This window comes from Gavialis gangeticus, unplaced genomic scaffold (genome assembly GCF_001723915.1).
Source record: "Gavialis gangeticus isolate Ggan-Ray unplaced genomic scaffold, GavGan_comp1, whole genome shotgun sequence".
Taxonomy (NCBI): domain Eukaryota; kingdom Metazoa; phylum Chordata; order Crocodylia; family Gavialidae; genus Gavialis; species Gavialis gangeticus.
Genome location: NW_017728991.1, coordinates 14,125,144 through 14,139,669, shown reverse-complemented (window position 1 = coordinate 14,139,669; position 14,526 = coordinate 14,125,144). Strand labels below are relative to the sequence as shown.

At 53.1% G+C, this 14,526-nt stretch overlaps 1 protein-coding gene across 3 annotated transcripts in view; it reads right to left on the bottom strand.

Annotated features, from left to right (window-relative positions):
* Positions 1-14,526, bottom strand: part of LOC109297763 (polycystin-1-like) — a 79,047-nt gene that overhangs the window by 44,993 nt on the left and 19,528 nt on the right. For all 3 annotated transcript variants that reach the window (XR_002097411.1, XM_019517786.1, XM_019517794.1), the window contains exons 15-26: positions 13,860-13,996; positions 9,910-13,571; positions 9,399-9,548; positions 8,737-8,874; positions 6,798-7,080; positions 5,973-6,195; positions 5,566-5,725; positions 5,271-5,411; positions 4,475-4,616; positions 3,334-3,924; positions 2,093-2,252; positions 960-1,218 (exon numbers count right to left, since the gene is read on the bottom strand). Coding sequence is in view for 2 of the 3 variants with exons in the window: in XM_019517786.1 (XP_019373331.1) it covers positions 960-1,218; positions 2,093-2,252; positions 3,334-3,924; positions 4,475-4,616; positions 5,271-5,411; positions 5,566-5,725; positions 5,973-6,195; positions 6,798-7,080; positions 8,737-8,874; positions 9,399-9,548; positions 9,910-13,571; positions 13,860-13,996 (6,046 nt within the window). In the remaining variant the exon portion in view is untranslated. The remainder of the gene's footprint in view (positions 1-959; positions 1,219-2,092; positions 2,253-3,333; positions 3,925-4,474; positions 4,617-5,270; positions 5,412-5,565; positions 5,726-5,972; positions 6,196-6,797; positions 7,081-8,736; positions 8,875-9,398; positions 9,549-9,909; positions 13,572-13,859; positions 13,997-14,526) is intronic.

Genomic DNA, 14,526 nt, shown 5'->3' with positions numbered 1-14,526 from the left:
CTGGCACTTAACTCAAGAGCAGACCCAGCTTTCCAGAGATGTGACCGGACATTTCAATGCAGGGGAAGTGATCAAGCGAGATGCTGTCGGAGAATCCTGAGACCAGACAGCGCCTGCTACCAACAGAACTGGCCTCAGCTTTCAGTCACAGGGGTGACTTTATTGCAGGCCTAGCTAAGACTCAGCTGCTCAGCATTTCACACAGGGGTCTTCCCTTTCCTTTTAGGCATCTCCCCTTCCCCCACAGGGGAATTCAGCTCAGTGCAGAGGGTCAGCCTGAGGCGCACACACCATTTAAGCCCCAGACCAAACATGGCAGGAATAGGCACAGCTGCTCTCTGGACCTCAGCTTGGTCTCCTTTGCCAGTGAGCTACAAGTGCCCTTCCTTGGTATTACCAAGTTAGCATAGGATATCCTAAGATACTAAGTTACTAAGATATCCTATGCTAAGATACTAAGTTAGCATAGGATATCCAGTAGATGGAGAGAATGGCCTCTGTACTGGCCTCAGCCAATGGACCCCACGAGTGTGGGATATCTCTGGGATACAGGATGAATTTCTCCCTCAGCAGTCCCTATAGCAAAGTGAGTTGTGTTGCTCCCGCACGGGAGTTGGCGAGCAGCTACAGGACATCCAGCTGCGTTCAACTAGTTCACTTAGTTTGAAGACAGAGCTTCCTGGCTCTATGGCTCCCACCACAGCTCTTCACACATGGGAACCCCCACCCGTGTTGTCAGTCTCCAGTGATAATCCACCGGCGAGTGCACATCACAAAGCTTTCTCTACGTACAAGCCACAGAGGCGGCTGATAGACTAGAGCAGGAGGACTTTTTTTGACCTGGAGGGTCTATCCTCAGAGCACCGGCCGAGATGGCACTCATCAGCATTACACCACTGGCATGGATCCCAACTGACCACACTTCCTCGCCTGGCTGGGACTGGCTGCTCTTTGCTTACCGGGGGCAGGAAGATGATGCTGTGCGGCGGCACAAAGAGACTCGCTCCGAAGACGGTGAGATGTTCGGTCAGACACACAATCTCTTTCTGGCTGGTAGCAGCTGTTGGAGTCACGCCTTCTGTGCTCCACTGCATGCTGGGGAAGTGGAAGTACTGGCAGAGGCTGGCAAAGACAGTGATGGCAGCAGTAACAGGTGCCCGGGAGAAGAGATTGGAGATGTTGACATGGTAGTCCCAGAGGGTCCGGTTGAAGCTGTGGCTGGAAAGTGGAGGTGATAGCAATGAGCTCACAGCTCTGCAGCCCTCATCAGCCCAAAGAACCTCAGTGGTCTTTACAAACTGGAGATCCAGGGTCACTTCACCCACCCCTGAAGTGCCTCTGGGGTGGGATCCAGCAGCTGTTTGACAACATACAGGTACACTGCATGACACATTTGGATGGGAAGCAAAGGGGAGCGACTCACAGCAGCGGGGCAGGGGTGTTGCTCGAATGCTCAGGGCAGGTTCCACATGGTCCCACACTGCCTGGGAGCTATTACCACCCTTTGGCTGCCTCTTGGTCTTATGAACTCACCCCAAACTCCCCCTCCCTGCCCAGCCTCAGCACTCTGACTTCCTCCCTGATGCCCCCCTGACTCAGTGTCAAACACTGTGGACCAAATGCACTGCACCGCTTGGGCTCCACACCTGTGACTGCACGCAGCCCCTTAGATCCTTGTCCATTCCTACCCTTACACTGTACAACACCAAGACAGCTGGGGTCTGGGATACACCGTGCAGCACAGGTAGAGAGAGACATTGCAGCTGTGTGGGCCTAGGCTGTGGTGTCCAGGCCCATGCCACCCAGTTGACCCTGGAAAGCAATGTCTCACATAACATGTCGGGTTGTCAGAACACAGACTTGGGCATTTCCTTCGGTGCCACTGATTGTTCCTGCTTTCACCACTCTCCACGTGCTGACTTCTTTTGAGAACACCCTCGGTGCCGTGCTGGGGCATGCACCACTGGGATCACAGATGTTTCTCATGGACACACATTATTTCCCTCCCATTATGCATAGCCTCAAACTCCAGGGAGTGACATTGCTGGAAGAAACCTGCAAATCCCAGTGTAGCAGATGGATGGACACTTACGGAGATGAAAGCAGGATGGTGACTTCCCTACTGCTGTCCCCTTCCAAGCCACCAGGAAAGATCATTTCTTCCTTCCAGGCATAGTGCCACTCGTTGGGGAAAGGCATGTGGTGTCCATACAGATGGACTGAGGGCTCTCTCTCCTGGCTGGGATCAAAACCTGGGAAGACATGGCTAGGCACTCACAACGGCACTGCAATATTTAGTGCAACCTGCAGTTGTACTACATCTGGGAGAAGGGGGACTGCATGCTCTGGAAGGGCACAGAAGTTAAGAGTCCCAAGGACCATTTTCTTTGCATGCATTGGACTCCTGGGCTTATGATGCAGACAAGCATTGATGCTGGGCTTATGATGCAGACAAGCCAAGGGACTCTCCGAACCCAGGTCACTCATGGAACCCATCTACGCCTACCACTGCCCTGTGCTGAATGGAAACAGCTTTGCCTCAGGGCTGTGGTGGCCACATCCATAAAAGGCAAATTATGGAAGGAAAGGGGTATCAGTAGCTACCAAATACAGGAGTCAGGGGCATGGCCTCTGAATCAGAACTTCCTAGACCTTAAATGCTGGAGGCTGCAAGTGAGAGAGGAGCAGTGGGGAAAAACCCTGGTCAGACCCAGCTCACTCTCCCTTTCAGCATCCTCTCTCTGCCACTGTGTGACACAAGCCTATTTGTTGTGCCATGGAGTCAAGTTTAAGTCCATCATGAAAAAAAATCTATAAGCTTCTCTTTAAAGGGAGGCCTCTAGGGACACATCAACTGACCGGGCAATTGAAAAGAAAACAGGAATGGGAGTGAGGTCAAAGGTTAATAACAAGGGATCCAGAAGGGGACCCTGCACAGAGCACACAGGTTAGCACCCACTGTCCGCTGAATGAATCAAGGGACTGTGTGATGCAGGACACTGGGCAAGATGGACCTATGGTCTGACCCAGTAAATGGCAGTTCTTGTGTTCTTATGACAGACTCTGCAGACCCTGATGGACACCCAATGGTGCGTGGACACCCAACCTCTGACTCAGGTCCCAGAGGGCTGTATTTTTAAAACTCCAGGATGGAGCACATTATGTTGCATAGGAGGGACTTAGCTGAGGGCCATTGTGTCTCTGTGTTATTGAGACAGTTATGATCCCAGAGGCAGGGAACTCCTGCTCCCACCTAGCTGGATGAAGGAGGCCAGCTTGACCCACTTCAGACCAGAAGAAGTCTGGCCTTCTCATTCCCTGCCAGTGACTCACCTTCCTGCACCGTGACAGTCATGTGGAGGTGCACCCCTGCGGCACTTCTTCCTGCTGCGGCCTTCACCGTGAGATTGACCGATTCCCCAGGAGGGATGAGGATCAGTGTTGGAGGGGAGCTCTGCAGCTCCTGCTGCTCCATTGGTAGCCTCAGCCCAATGGCTGCCTCCCCAGACAAGTTGTAGACTGGGATGGGTGCCCCTTCTGGGGTGGTGAACTCTAGGAGCGCCAGATGGGTGGAGATGGAGGAGTTGGCATAATAGTTGAATGGGAAGGGGTTGATGGAGATGTCCATGAGGACCTGCACCACCTCCTGGCTTCCTGCCAGCTGCCCAGCCACTGCATTAGGCAGGGAGAAGAGGCACTGCTCTGCGGGGGCAAGGCACAGCAGGTTGGGAGAGTTGGCCCTCTTGCCCTGCATGTGGATCTCTGAGACAGACAGCAAAAGGGTCTCCTCATTCAGGACCCGGGACCTCATCAGAGACTTCATCAGGGCGCAGGTGAGGTTGAAGGCAGACAAGGCCACGCTGAGGCCAGAAGCCCCAGAGAGATCTGGGTGAGGGGCTCCATCCAACGCAGATAACAAGCTCCCTGGAAAAGAGATTGCACAGGTCAGAGGCTTCCCCCCATCAGCCGTTTCTTTCTCAACTCTACATCTCCATTTCTTAGGGTGATGACCATAGAGCTCCTTCACCTCCAACCCAAGAAAGCTCTCAAGAAAGACAGTCTTATCCCGTCTGGGGGCAGAACATTGTTAGATTGACCAGGGACTTGTCCGCAGCACCCATAGCTATGAAGCCAATGTCTCACTTCAGACAGAGCTGGCCTGCTACTGGCTACCAGGGTTTGAATTACACTTTGACTCTTGCGGGGGTTTAACACTAAGTTAAACTGGTTCATTGATTAACAAGTCTGCCTAAGTGACCCCCAACCCCAGGTTATGATTTTCAAATCTCACAGGGGGGCTCTCATTTCTTATGGGGGGGCTCAGTCCCCCGAGCTCCCCTGTAATTCAGACCCTGCTGGCTACCAAGTCAGAGAGTTATTGTAGCAAGAGTCATGGATCCCAGATCCCAGGGGTAGGGCCCTCTTCCTCCCATCTTCCCATCCTCCAGTGTGGCACTGCCAGTGTGTGGCTCACCCAGGATCCCCAGGATGCAGCGACCCGCAGAGGTGGGCGTCTCATGACCCTCCTCTGTCTCCACACTGATAACACTGATCATTCTGTGGGCTGCTGCCAATGTCATGGCCCAGCTCTCAGGACTGAGCTCTTCTGGGACTGCCTGAGGATGGAAGAAGAGACCCCAGGGTCATAGTCCGGCAGATCTGCCTGCCTGACCCTCAGGGAGAAAGCAAGAATCCATCACGGCCACCTCCCCTTGGATCTTGCTCTTCTATGGCTCCTGTTCAGACCTGTCCCCCCTGCTCCTTTCTAGCTAATCCAGCAGTGGTGTTTAGACAAAACCCATTGCTGCAGTTTCTTCCTGGCCATACCAGCCCCTTCTTTCTCCCTGCACAAGGGAGTCAGTACTATCTGCTCACTTCTTCATCTCCCTCCCTTACCCCAGCATATCCCTCCTGCTCCCCACTGACCCTGCCAAAAGGTGTCCACCCTATATATTGCCATTTTTGTCCTCTCCCTGCTTTCCTTCCCTTGCTGCTGGGAGGAGTCTGGGAGGGACTGGGCTCATAGACTTCCCCTTTCGCCCATTCCAGGATTTCCTGAGGAAACCAATGGCCAGACCCACCAACCAGCACTTAGAGATCCTTCAGGGCCATTTTCAACCCAGCACAGTAGGAAAGCAGACACTGATAATGAGAAAGGTGGCAGGTCCTCCAGGAAGAAAGCTCATTGCTCTGAGTGAAGAACCTGTTTCCAAGATAGTGGCCAGGATCACGCACCCAGGCCAGAGAAAGAAGGCAAAAGTAGGTCCTACCACACACTGCTGCAGTGCAGCACTCAGCTGGGCCACGTCCTTCACACTGGAGATGTTCAAGGATGCCACTGCCATGGTGACGTTGCTGCGGATGGAGATCCGGTCCCTCAGCTCCTCCTTGTCCCTCTGGCTCCCCGAGTTCTGGAGCACACACAAGAGCAAACCAGGCCAGGCCCGACCCCTCAGCTGGGCAGTGCAGTGTATGCGTGCATGTACATGGGTGTTTGTACAAATGGGTGAATGTTGAGTACCTGCAGGTGTACGTCAGGGTGGAAAAGGTCTGTACAGCCCTTACCTGATTCAGCACAGTGATGAGGGCCAGGGAGTATGGGATCACCTCCTGGGGGTTTCCCTGCTGGACCATGCCCCACAGTTCTGACTGGCTCTTGTTCTTCAGCCAGCTGGTGATGGTGAGGGATCCTGACGGGAGCTGCGGCATCCTCAGAGTCAGGGTTCTGCAAGGAAGGACGAGGGAAACAGTTATCCCAGGGACACCAAGCACCTGCCCCCCTCCCTGTAGCTGCCGTGGGGAACAGTGGCCCATGATGGATGGAACCAGGCCACGTTCCAGTCCAAAGCACCGTCCCAAGACATTACTACTGATTGCCTCCCTGATCTTTCTGTTGGTCCTAGCTCTGGGCCCAGGTTTCTCCCAGAACACAATCGGGCCTTGAACCTTCCCTGGACATGCCACACACTCACCGATTCAAGGCCAAAGTCTTTGCTCCTTGCGAGTCCTCCAGCTCAACCAAGACGTTGACTACGGACTGACTGCCGTTGGCACTGGCAGGCAGGAAGGCACTGAAGGAGGACTTGACCCCTCGGTAGAGACAAAACTGCCAGCAGCGCCTCCCATCAGGAGGACATGTTTCAGCGATGAGGGTGTAAATCAGCTGCACCGGGCTGCTGTCTTCATCCACCCAGCCTGAGAGTGCAGGGGAGGGGAGGCAGGGATAGAGAGAGTAGAAATGGGAGTCCTGGGGGACCTCACAGTCTGACCCCAATCCCTGCTTCTTGGGTTCCCTTCATGCCATGACCTACAAGATCCTGCTGTCCTGCAGCCCAGCGGGTTCCTCCTACCCCATTTGGCAGAGGCCTTCCCACACTTCCAGTTCTGTACTCTCCACCTATCGCATGCAATCCCTACTTGCTTTGCAACATGAAACAGCATCTCCACATCACAGTCTTATCTAAGCAAGAGATGGAGACCTGTAAGCCACTGTCAAGCCTCCCAATTCTCCATGAGCACGTCATTGGCTTTGTAAACCAGATCGCTTATCCTTTCTGTATGCAGAGCTCAGATCCACATCTGTCCCACAGTCAGGCCTTCATATACAATGCCATCCTGTCAGGGTGGGTACACAAAGTCTTTCCCACCCTCCCGTTAACATTAGCTAAGAGGCAAATTTCCCACTTCTCAGTTCTTTGGTATCTGCAGGTTGTTTCTTCCCCTGTCGACAGCTGCCCAAGGGACACCCTGACGGATCAACTTTGGCTTAGTAGGAATGGGCCTGGAATGACCCTGACCTGTGCAGTGGTAAGAGACAGGTGTCTCTAGGAGATAGAGGTCGTGCTCCGGTCTCAGCATGCAGAGCCCACCTCGGGGAGGGTGATTGGGGGTTAGAGTGATGCTGGATCTCCCCTGCAGCTCCCCGCCGGGCTGGAAGGCTGACACTGTGAACGTGTAATTCACCCCATCCCGCAAGACCCCTTGTCTGATCACCAGGTCCCGGTTCGAGTCCCCCGTGGAAGTGGTCACATTGTCCAAGGTCAAGGGTTGCCCATCTGAACTCTGAGATGTCCACTTGTACTGTGAGGGTCAGAGAGAGGCTAACAGTAAGACAGTAGCCCTGACAATAGGGCATTGGCATGGCCTGACCTCGCTGGCCTGGCTTGGGGAGGGAAACAGAGGATTATCAATATCCCATACCCACGCTCCAGTGCCTGTCATCCAAGCCTCTCAGAAGCACTTACAGACTGAGCTTCGCAGCCTCCTGGAGGCATGATGAAGTAACACCATGCCTAGAAGGAGGCATATTTAGTTTGCTGAGAAGGAGCTTTAAGGCTGGGGAGCATGACAACCGTTTTCAAGGATTTAAAAGGCTACCATAAAGAAACTGGCCTGTTGGATTTAAACTGCAACAAAGCAGATTTAGATTAAATCTCAAAAAACCCCTCCCTGACTGGCAGGACAATGAAACAGCACACCATGACCAAGCCAGTTGTGGAATCTCCTTTGTGGGAGGTTTTCAAGATGAGCTTGGGGTCATATAGAAATAGCACATCATACATTTTTGCCAGGCTTTGGATTAGATGACCCTCCAGATCCTTTTCAACTCTGATTCTATATTACATATTGGAAACTGAGGTTAAATGAATTGTTCAGGGTCACACGGAGTCAAGTATAGAACCCGTGTGTCCTGATTCCCAGCATCCTTATCTAAGAGTTTTGCTCTCTAAATCATCTCCCTGACCTGCTTCCTCAACAACACTCCTTTTCCCCCAGCGACTGTGGCAACTCCTGCAGTGGAAAGGGAGCAGAATCAGTCACAGCCCAATGTGCCCCCCAGGGATCATCTGAGATCAAGCACCTGGGTGGCCCTGGCAAGTGCAGGCCCAGACTGGCTACATGAGCTCTGGAGCCTGTAGGCCAGGGGCGGGCGATTATTTCCGCTTACTGGGTTTTGGCAAGCCATTGAGGGCTGCATGACAGGCAGCCAGGGGCAGAGAAATATTAATTTTCTAAATTTTTTAGGGGCCCCGCGGGCTGGGTAGAATGGCCTGGCCAGCCACATCCGGCCCACGGGCTGCATTTTGCCCACCCTTGCTGTAGGCATTTGGAGTCTGACATCGTAGTGGGGGGAGGAGCTTTGAAGGGGGAGGGGCATTAAAAAAAATCAAAACTAGAGCTGTACAAATAATGAATTTTTGGACTAGGGGGGTAGACTGAAGAAAAACAGGGGAGGGAGGCCAGGATTTAGTTTGGATCAAACGAAAACAGATTTTTGTTGGCGAAATTAAAAAATAATTTTGCTTGGTATCTACTCCAAATATTTCCTTTCCCCTGAAATAAGGGCTTTGTTTCGTTTTCTTCCCTTGCTTTTACCCTCCCTTTTCATTTGGGTCCATTTGTGAATGAAAAATGCTAGGAGGTTGGGCCGATTCATTTTGAACATGGTGAAATAAAATGTTCTGGCATTTCTAAAATGCAGCATTTCCCCTTGGGAAATTTGGAAACAAAACATCTTGGAAACAGTTATTTAAAATATTTTTAAATATTGATGTTTTGGTCTCTCTTCATCCAAAACCACCCAAATTTGATGTTTTGGTTCCTGCACAACATTAATTTCCCCATAAAATTACTGATTATCAGGTTTACACCCACACCAAATGCAGGGAGCCTCCAATTAGCAGGAGATGGGTGTGTAGGAGAACCTCAAAGGGGTCTGTGATAAGCTGGTCTCACCATGGTCCTGTTGTCACAGCTCTCGCACTGTCCAAACAGTGTGACATGGATGCTCCTGCTGACTTCGTAGCTTGCCAGGGCACTGCAGGAACGGCAGTCTATGCTCACGGGTAGGATCTGGCCAGGTTCAATCCAGACCTGCAGGCACAAATTGGATGCAACCCACCACAGAAAACAAGGCCCATTGAAGAGCCACCCATAGGAAACAGAGCAGACTCAATGCAGCAGAAAGGACAAGCCCCTGGTGCACAGAGAGTGAGACCTCAGCACAAAGTAGGGGAGACATGAGCTCCTGGGATGTGACAAAATGAAACTCAAGGGAGGGACCAGGTACATAGGCTGGAGTCGGGAGCCTTTCACAGGGCATCTCCAGACACTGGATAGACATGTCCAGTCCTAAAAGGACGGGGATCAACAGTCACTGCAATCCATGAGCTTGAGCACCAAATCCTGCGTGGCCCCAAAGACAGGTTAGGGATTTAAAGGGGGACCTCTGGGATCTCAGCCCACAGCCTCGTCCTGAGAAGGCGGCAAATGCCTCTGCGTCACAGCAAACCCTTTCCCCAGTGGACTTGCTGCACTGTACGCACCTCACCCTCCTTCCCCAAAGAGCTCCATAGCCTGAGCAGGGCTCTCCTGGAAACTCCCCACTTGAAGCTCACCATCTGTGCCACAGAGGCTGGCTCCTTCCCAGACTTCCAGATGGTGAGAGTGAAGAAATAAGCGGTGGCTTTACATAGCATGGCATGGGGAACCGTGATGTTGGCACCAGCCTGCAGTGGAGGAGAGGCACATGGTGCTGAGGATGCGTTCTGAGAGAGAAAGAGACCTGGTTAACTCATGCCTGGGCCCCTCTTCTTGACCTCCTGCTGAGGAAAAGGAAGGATGATGAGGATACATTAGGTCATCTAACCCCCAGTGTGAACTGTGGATGTGGGTATGGTGGAAAGAGGAGGTGGGGGGCTTGAAAGGGTGACCCATTGGCGGGGTTGGACTTACCCTGCCTCCTACTCCATTGGAGCCCAGCTGAATCCCCCCAGTGTAACGAGCATCTCACCCACAGCATTCGGAGCCCCAGTCCCATGTGGACAGTGCTGAGAGAAGCCGCTTGTCCCACCCAGCTCTAGAAAGGTGTGCTGCAGCCTGGCATGCTTTCTGATTTCTTCTGCCTACCTGAAGTTCACAGGTCCAGTGATACTGCAGAGAGGTGTCTCCATCCATCCCCATGTCAGGATCATATGAGCTGCTGCCATCCAGAACCAGATCCAGCTGAGCTGACCAGCTCCTCCATGAGCCACCTCGGATGACTGGAACTAGCTTGCTGGGGATCACGGTGATGTCTAGAGAAAGGACCTGGGCCAGAGGGGTGTGCTGCAAGGAGGTGGTGAAGCGCAGGCAGTGAGGGCCGATGTCCAAGGAGAGCTTGGGGAGGATGAGGGATGGGGTGAGAACATCCACGTGATGCAATGGGACCAGGCTGGCCTCATCCAGGTGCTGACAGCCGGGGCTGCGGAACACCTCCCACCGATACTGAGCCCTGTAGGCCGTGCACCCTTTCAGGTCCACGCTGGCTTCAAAGTAACTGGGGCGGGATTTGGGGATGGTGGCAGGTGGCTCCATAAGCCTCAGCACAGGGCTATCGCACTCTAGCTCCTGCACGGTAACTGTCACTTGTGCCAGCACAGAGCTGACGTCATTGTAGACCTTCACCTCCACCAAGAAGTCACCAGGCTGGCTGAACTGGTGAAATGCCCTCCAGTCCCTCCCTCCATCAACGGTCTCCTGCAAGTCCCCGAAATCCCACTTCAAGTGGAGATCACTGCCACCCACAGCCAGCACGTTGAACATCACCGTTTGATTGACGAAAGCCTGGGTGCCATTGGTAGTCAAGGTGGCTGCCTCTATGGGCATTTGCAGGGGCACAGTCACCCTCAGAGAGGCTGCACAGAATGGGTTGCTGGCCTCGACTCGGATGGTGAGGTTGCCCTCTCTGGGTGGCATGTACCCCACCTGCTGACCTGCTGCTTTATAGTCCAGGTATCCAGGCAAACAGAAGGTCCAGAAGAAGGTGATGTTCTCCCCAGCTCGCACTACAGCGGTGAGCACCAGCTCCTTGCTGGCCTCCAGGACAGCTGGGCAGCAATCCAGGAGATGAAGCCCCCTCACCTTCTCCACTGCATGTACCACAATGGATGCTGTCTGCAGGCTGACGTTGTTGAAGGCAGATGCCAGCACTGGATGATAACCGGCCACTGGGAACGAAGAGCGATAGACCCCTCCAGGGACATCCAGGCTGAACCCCAGAGTGGGGAAGTCAAGGGCGAAGGTCACATTTGTGCCTTTCAGGGTGTGCAGCCTAAAGAATACCCTGTCATCAGTGCACACACCCTCCCTGTCCACTTCCATGGTCAGCCCAGCCACAGGGTCTTGGATGGACACAGGAGACGAGGCTGCTTCCTCACTGATGTCATTCCAGGCTCGAAGGGCTATTTGGTAGACCCCAGCTACCTTGAACCTGCAGGAGATATTCTGTCCATGGAAGATCTGCTTCTCCTCCTTGCTGTGCAGCTGCCACTCCCACGTGATATCGGAGCCTGTGGCCGCTGAGCCCCAGAGCTGTGTCGATGTGTCTGATTTCAAGAAAAACGGGAGAGTGGTTCCCTCCACAGTGAAAGTCACCCTGGAAACAGGCTCCTGGACTCTCAGCTCTGTGGAGCCATTGCTAGATCCTAAGATATTGGAGACTGTGACGAGCACCAGCTTGGAGCCCAGAGTGGAGAAGGTGTAGGATAGAGATGAGAAGTTGGTAAGCAGAGGCTGTACGTGATCCTGTACATGCCAGGAGTAAAGCAAGCCAGTCCCAGAGGTCACCAAGACGGTGAGGTTCACTGGCTTCCCCACAGCCACGCTGTCGGTGGCTGTGTGGACCCTCACACCATAGACCCTCTCCACCACCTCAAGGGGAAGGCTGCTGGACACTTCTCCCAGCGCATTCGCAGCTCTCAGCTCCATCAGAAGTTCCCCGCTTTTGTTGTAACAGAACATGAGCGACTGTCCTCTTGCAGCCAACATTTGGTGCAGCCCTTGAGAAACGGTCCACCAGAAGGTGATGTTGGAGCCCTGGGTAACCTCAGCCGTTACCATAAAGGGCTCAGCAGCCGCGACGTACCTTCCCTGCACCACGCTCTTGCTGTGGATCTGAACACCCTGGACTCTCTCCTGAATCTCAATAGTGACATTTGCCTTCTCTGCACTCACCGAGTTCTCAGCAGTGACAAAAACCAGGAAGATGCCGGTTGAAGGGAAGATGTGTGAAAATGTGGCAGCCCCCTCCTCAAAGTCACACGGTTCACCTACAGCCCAGAAGTAGTGAACGTGGTCCCCTGCAGCCAGAGAAACTTCAAAGGTGACCTCTTGTCCAGCTTCACCAACTGGTTGTTGAGGACTCATGGCCAGGAGCCTCACTGGGGTCAACACTGCCAGGGCAAGCGATGCGTTCCTCCGGCTGACCTGGTTCTCCCCGTTCAAGGTGACGGTGATGTCTCCAGCTGTGAGATATGTATGGGAGGTGCTCTGACCCACCTGTGGGGGAGAACGGTCCCCAAAGTCCCACACAAAGGTGGCGACAATGTCCACGGGAACCTCTGCTGTGAAGAGGTAGGAGGTGGCCAATGCCAGAAAGTTTCCTGTTTCACCACTGTGGTGAATAGTGATGGTGCCAACCACCCTCTGAGCCATGATATCCAGCGAGGCATTCTGCTGGCTCACCTTGTTCCACACAGTGACCGTCACCTGGTATGATCCGCTCTCCAAGTAGGTGAATGTGATTTCTGGAGACCTCGAGGGCACTGGCTCTTCACCAATGCCAAAATCCCAGTGGTACTGATACTGGTGCTGGAGGTCTGGTGCTGGAATCACTTCAGCCTGGAAGGATAGGGGCTCCCCTAAAGCTATGGCCAGCTTCAGCGCTGTCAGCTTCACCGAGCGGATTCGATCTTCTACACAAATGGACAGCTGGCGAGAGGCAGTGCTTACCATGCCCAATACGGTCAGGTTCAGCCGGTAGGTCCCAGGTGCTGGGTAGCTGTGAAGGACTGTGGGGTCACCATGTCGGACCAAAGGGGTGCTGCTGTCTTGGAAATCCCAGCAAAATTGAACCCCTTTCCCTGGCCCTGTCACTACTGCCTGGAACTGGGTTATCTCCCCACTGGGAAGGCAGATGGGTGCCAGGATGTTCATTATCTGGAGCCTGTAAATCTCAGCCACAGTGGAGACATGGGCAGAAGAGGCTACATTGTGAGCTGTCACCATCACTGTGTAGTTGCCTTCCATGGGAAAAGTGTGAGAGATGATGCCTAGCGACAGGTTGCTGTAGATGGACCCATCCCCCATATTAAAAGACCACCAGACATCTGTGCCAGAGTCCAAAGTGACATTAATAACTGTGGCTAAACCAAGCTCAGTTGGTCCACTGGAGGCCAAGTGGAGACCCATGACACCATCACTGACCATAACAGCCACGTCAGACGGTACCTCACCCAAGCTGTTGTTGGCTCGGAGGATTACATTATACACGCCGCTCTTCCCAAAGCTGTGGCTCACCAATGAATTCACTCCTTCTTGTGTGGGTGATCCATCATTGAAATCCCAGGAGTATATGATGCCATAGGGGGAAGGGTAGGCTTGTGCCTCAAAGCAGATAACTTCATTCACTAGTGGGTAAGTGGGAGTCACCAAAATTGCCACTGTAGTTATGGGGACGACAGCCCGGACTTTAGCCACCTGCTGAACTCGATCAAATTTGTTGACGGCCTCTGTGGTCACCAGGTAGTCACCTGTGGAAGCAGAAAAGACATAGCCAGGTGGAGTGGTTTTGTGTGGGAGTTGGATCTTCTGCAAGTATTATAACCAGAGGAAGAAGTCATCATTTTCATGGGGCTCAGTCTGTTTTCAGTTACTTGCACATTCGTGATGCCATCGTCTCTCACCTCGAGTTCTGTCTGCCCCTCTCTTGGTTCCCTCCTTTGTCCCCTTTCTGCCTTTTTTCTCCTCTGCCTTTGGGAGCCATGATCCAAGACTAGGGGCCCTGCTGAATTCCCCACGACCTGCCACCCTTTTCTTACCTGGCTGAGTGTAAGTGTGGGCAACTCTGTCCAGCACTTGCACCCGTTCTACCTGCGGATCTGGGCGAGGCAGCTGAGCACTGTACGGGGGAGACAGCAGGTTCTCCACTGCTGGGCTGCCATCCCCAAAGCCCCACCTGAAAGCAGAAAGGAAATGAGTCTGGGCAGTTCTGTGGCAGTGAGTCAAGCCAGGGCAAGAGTAGTTAATGCACATTTTGGAATGGATGTAAAACCTCATGCTGCAGGGCTAAAGCAAATCTCTAACTAGAAGGGGTCAGGATGAGACTAACCGTGGGGGAAGATGAGGAAAATGCAATTTTTGCATCTTCTGCTGAAGCATCTGGTGATGGCCTCCATCAGAGATTGGGCATGGGACAGATGGGCCACAGATGTGAGCAATATGGTAGTGCCTACACTGCGGAGGCACCATATCTCTTACAGCTTAGTCTGATGTACAAAGAGCAAAGGATCCTCGAATCGGCATGTTACAGAAGATGTCATTTATGCCTATCAGCGTAGTCAATCAAGGCCCAATTGTTTTATATCATCTTCAACTATTTGTCACTGGAGCTTGATTCGGACACAACTGGGGAACTTAATCCCTTTGGGAGGCTGGCCTCAAATTCAGCAATATTTTACCATTTGTTTTTCTACTGGGGGGGGGGGG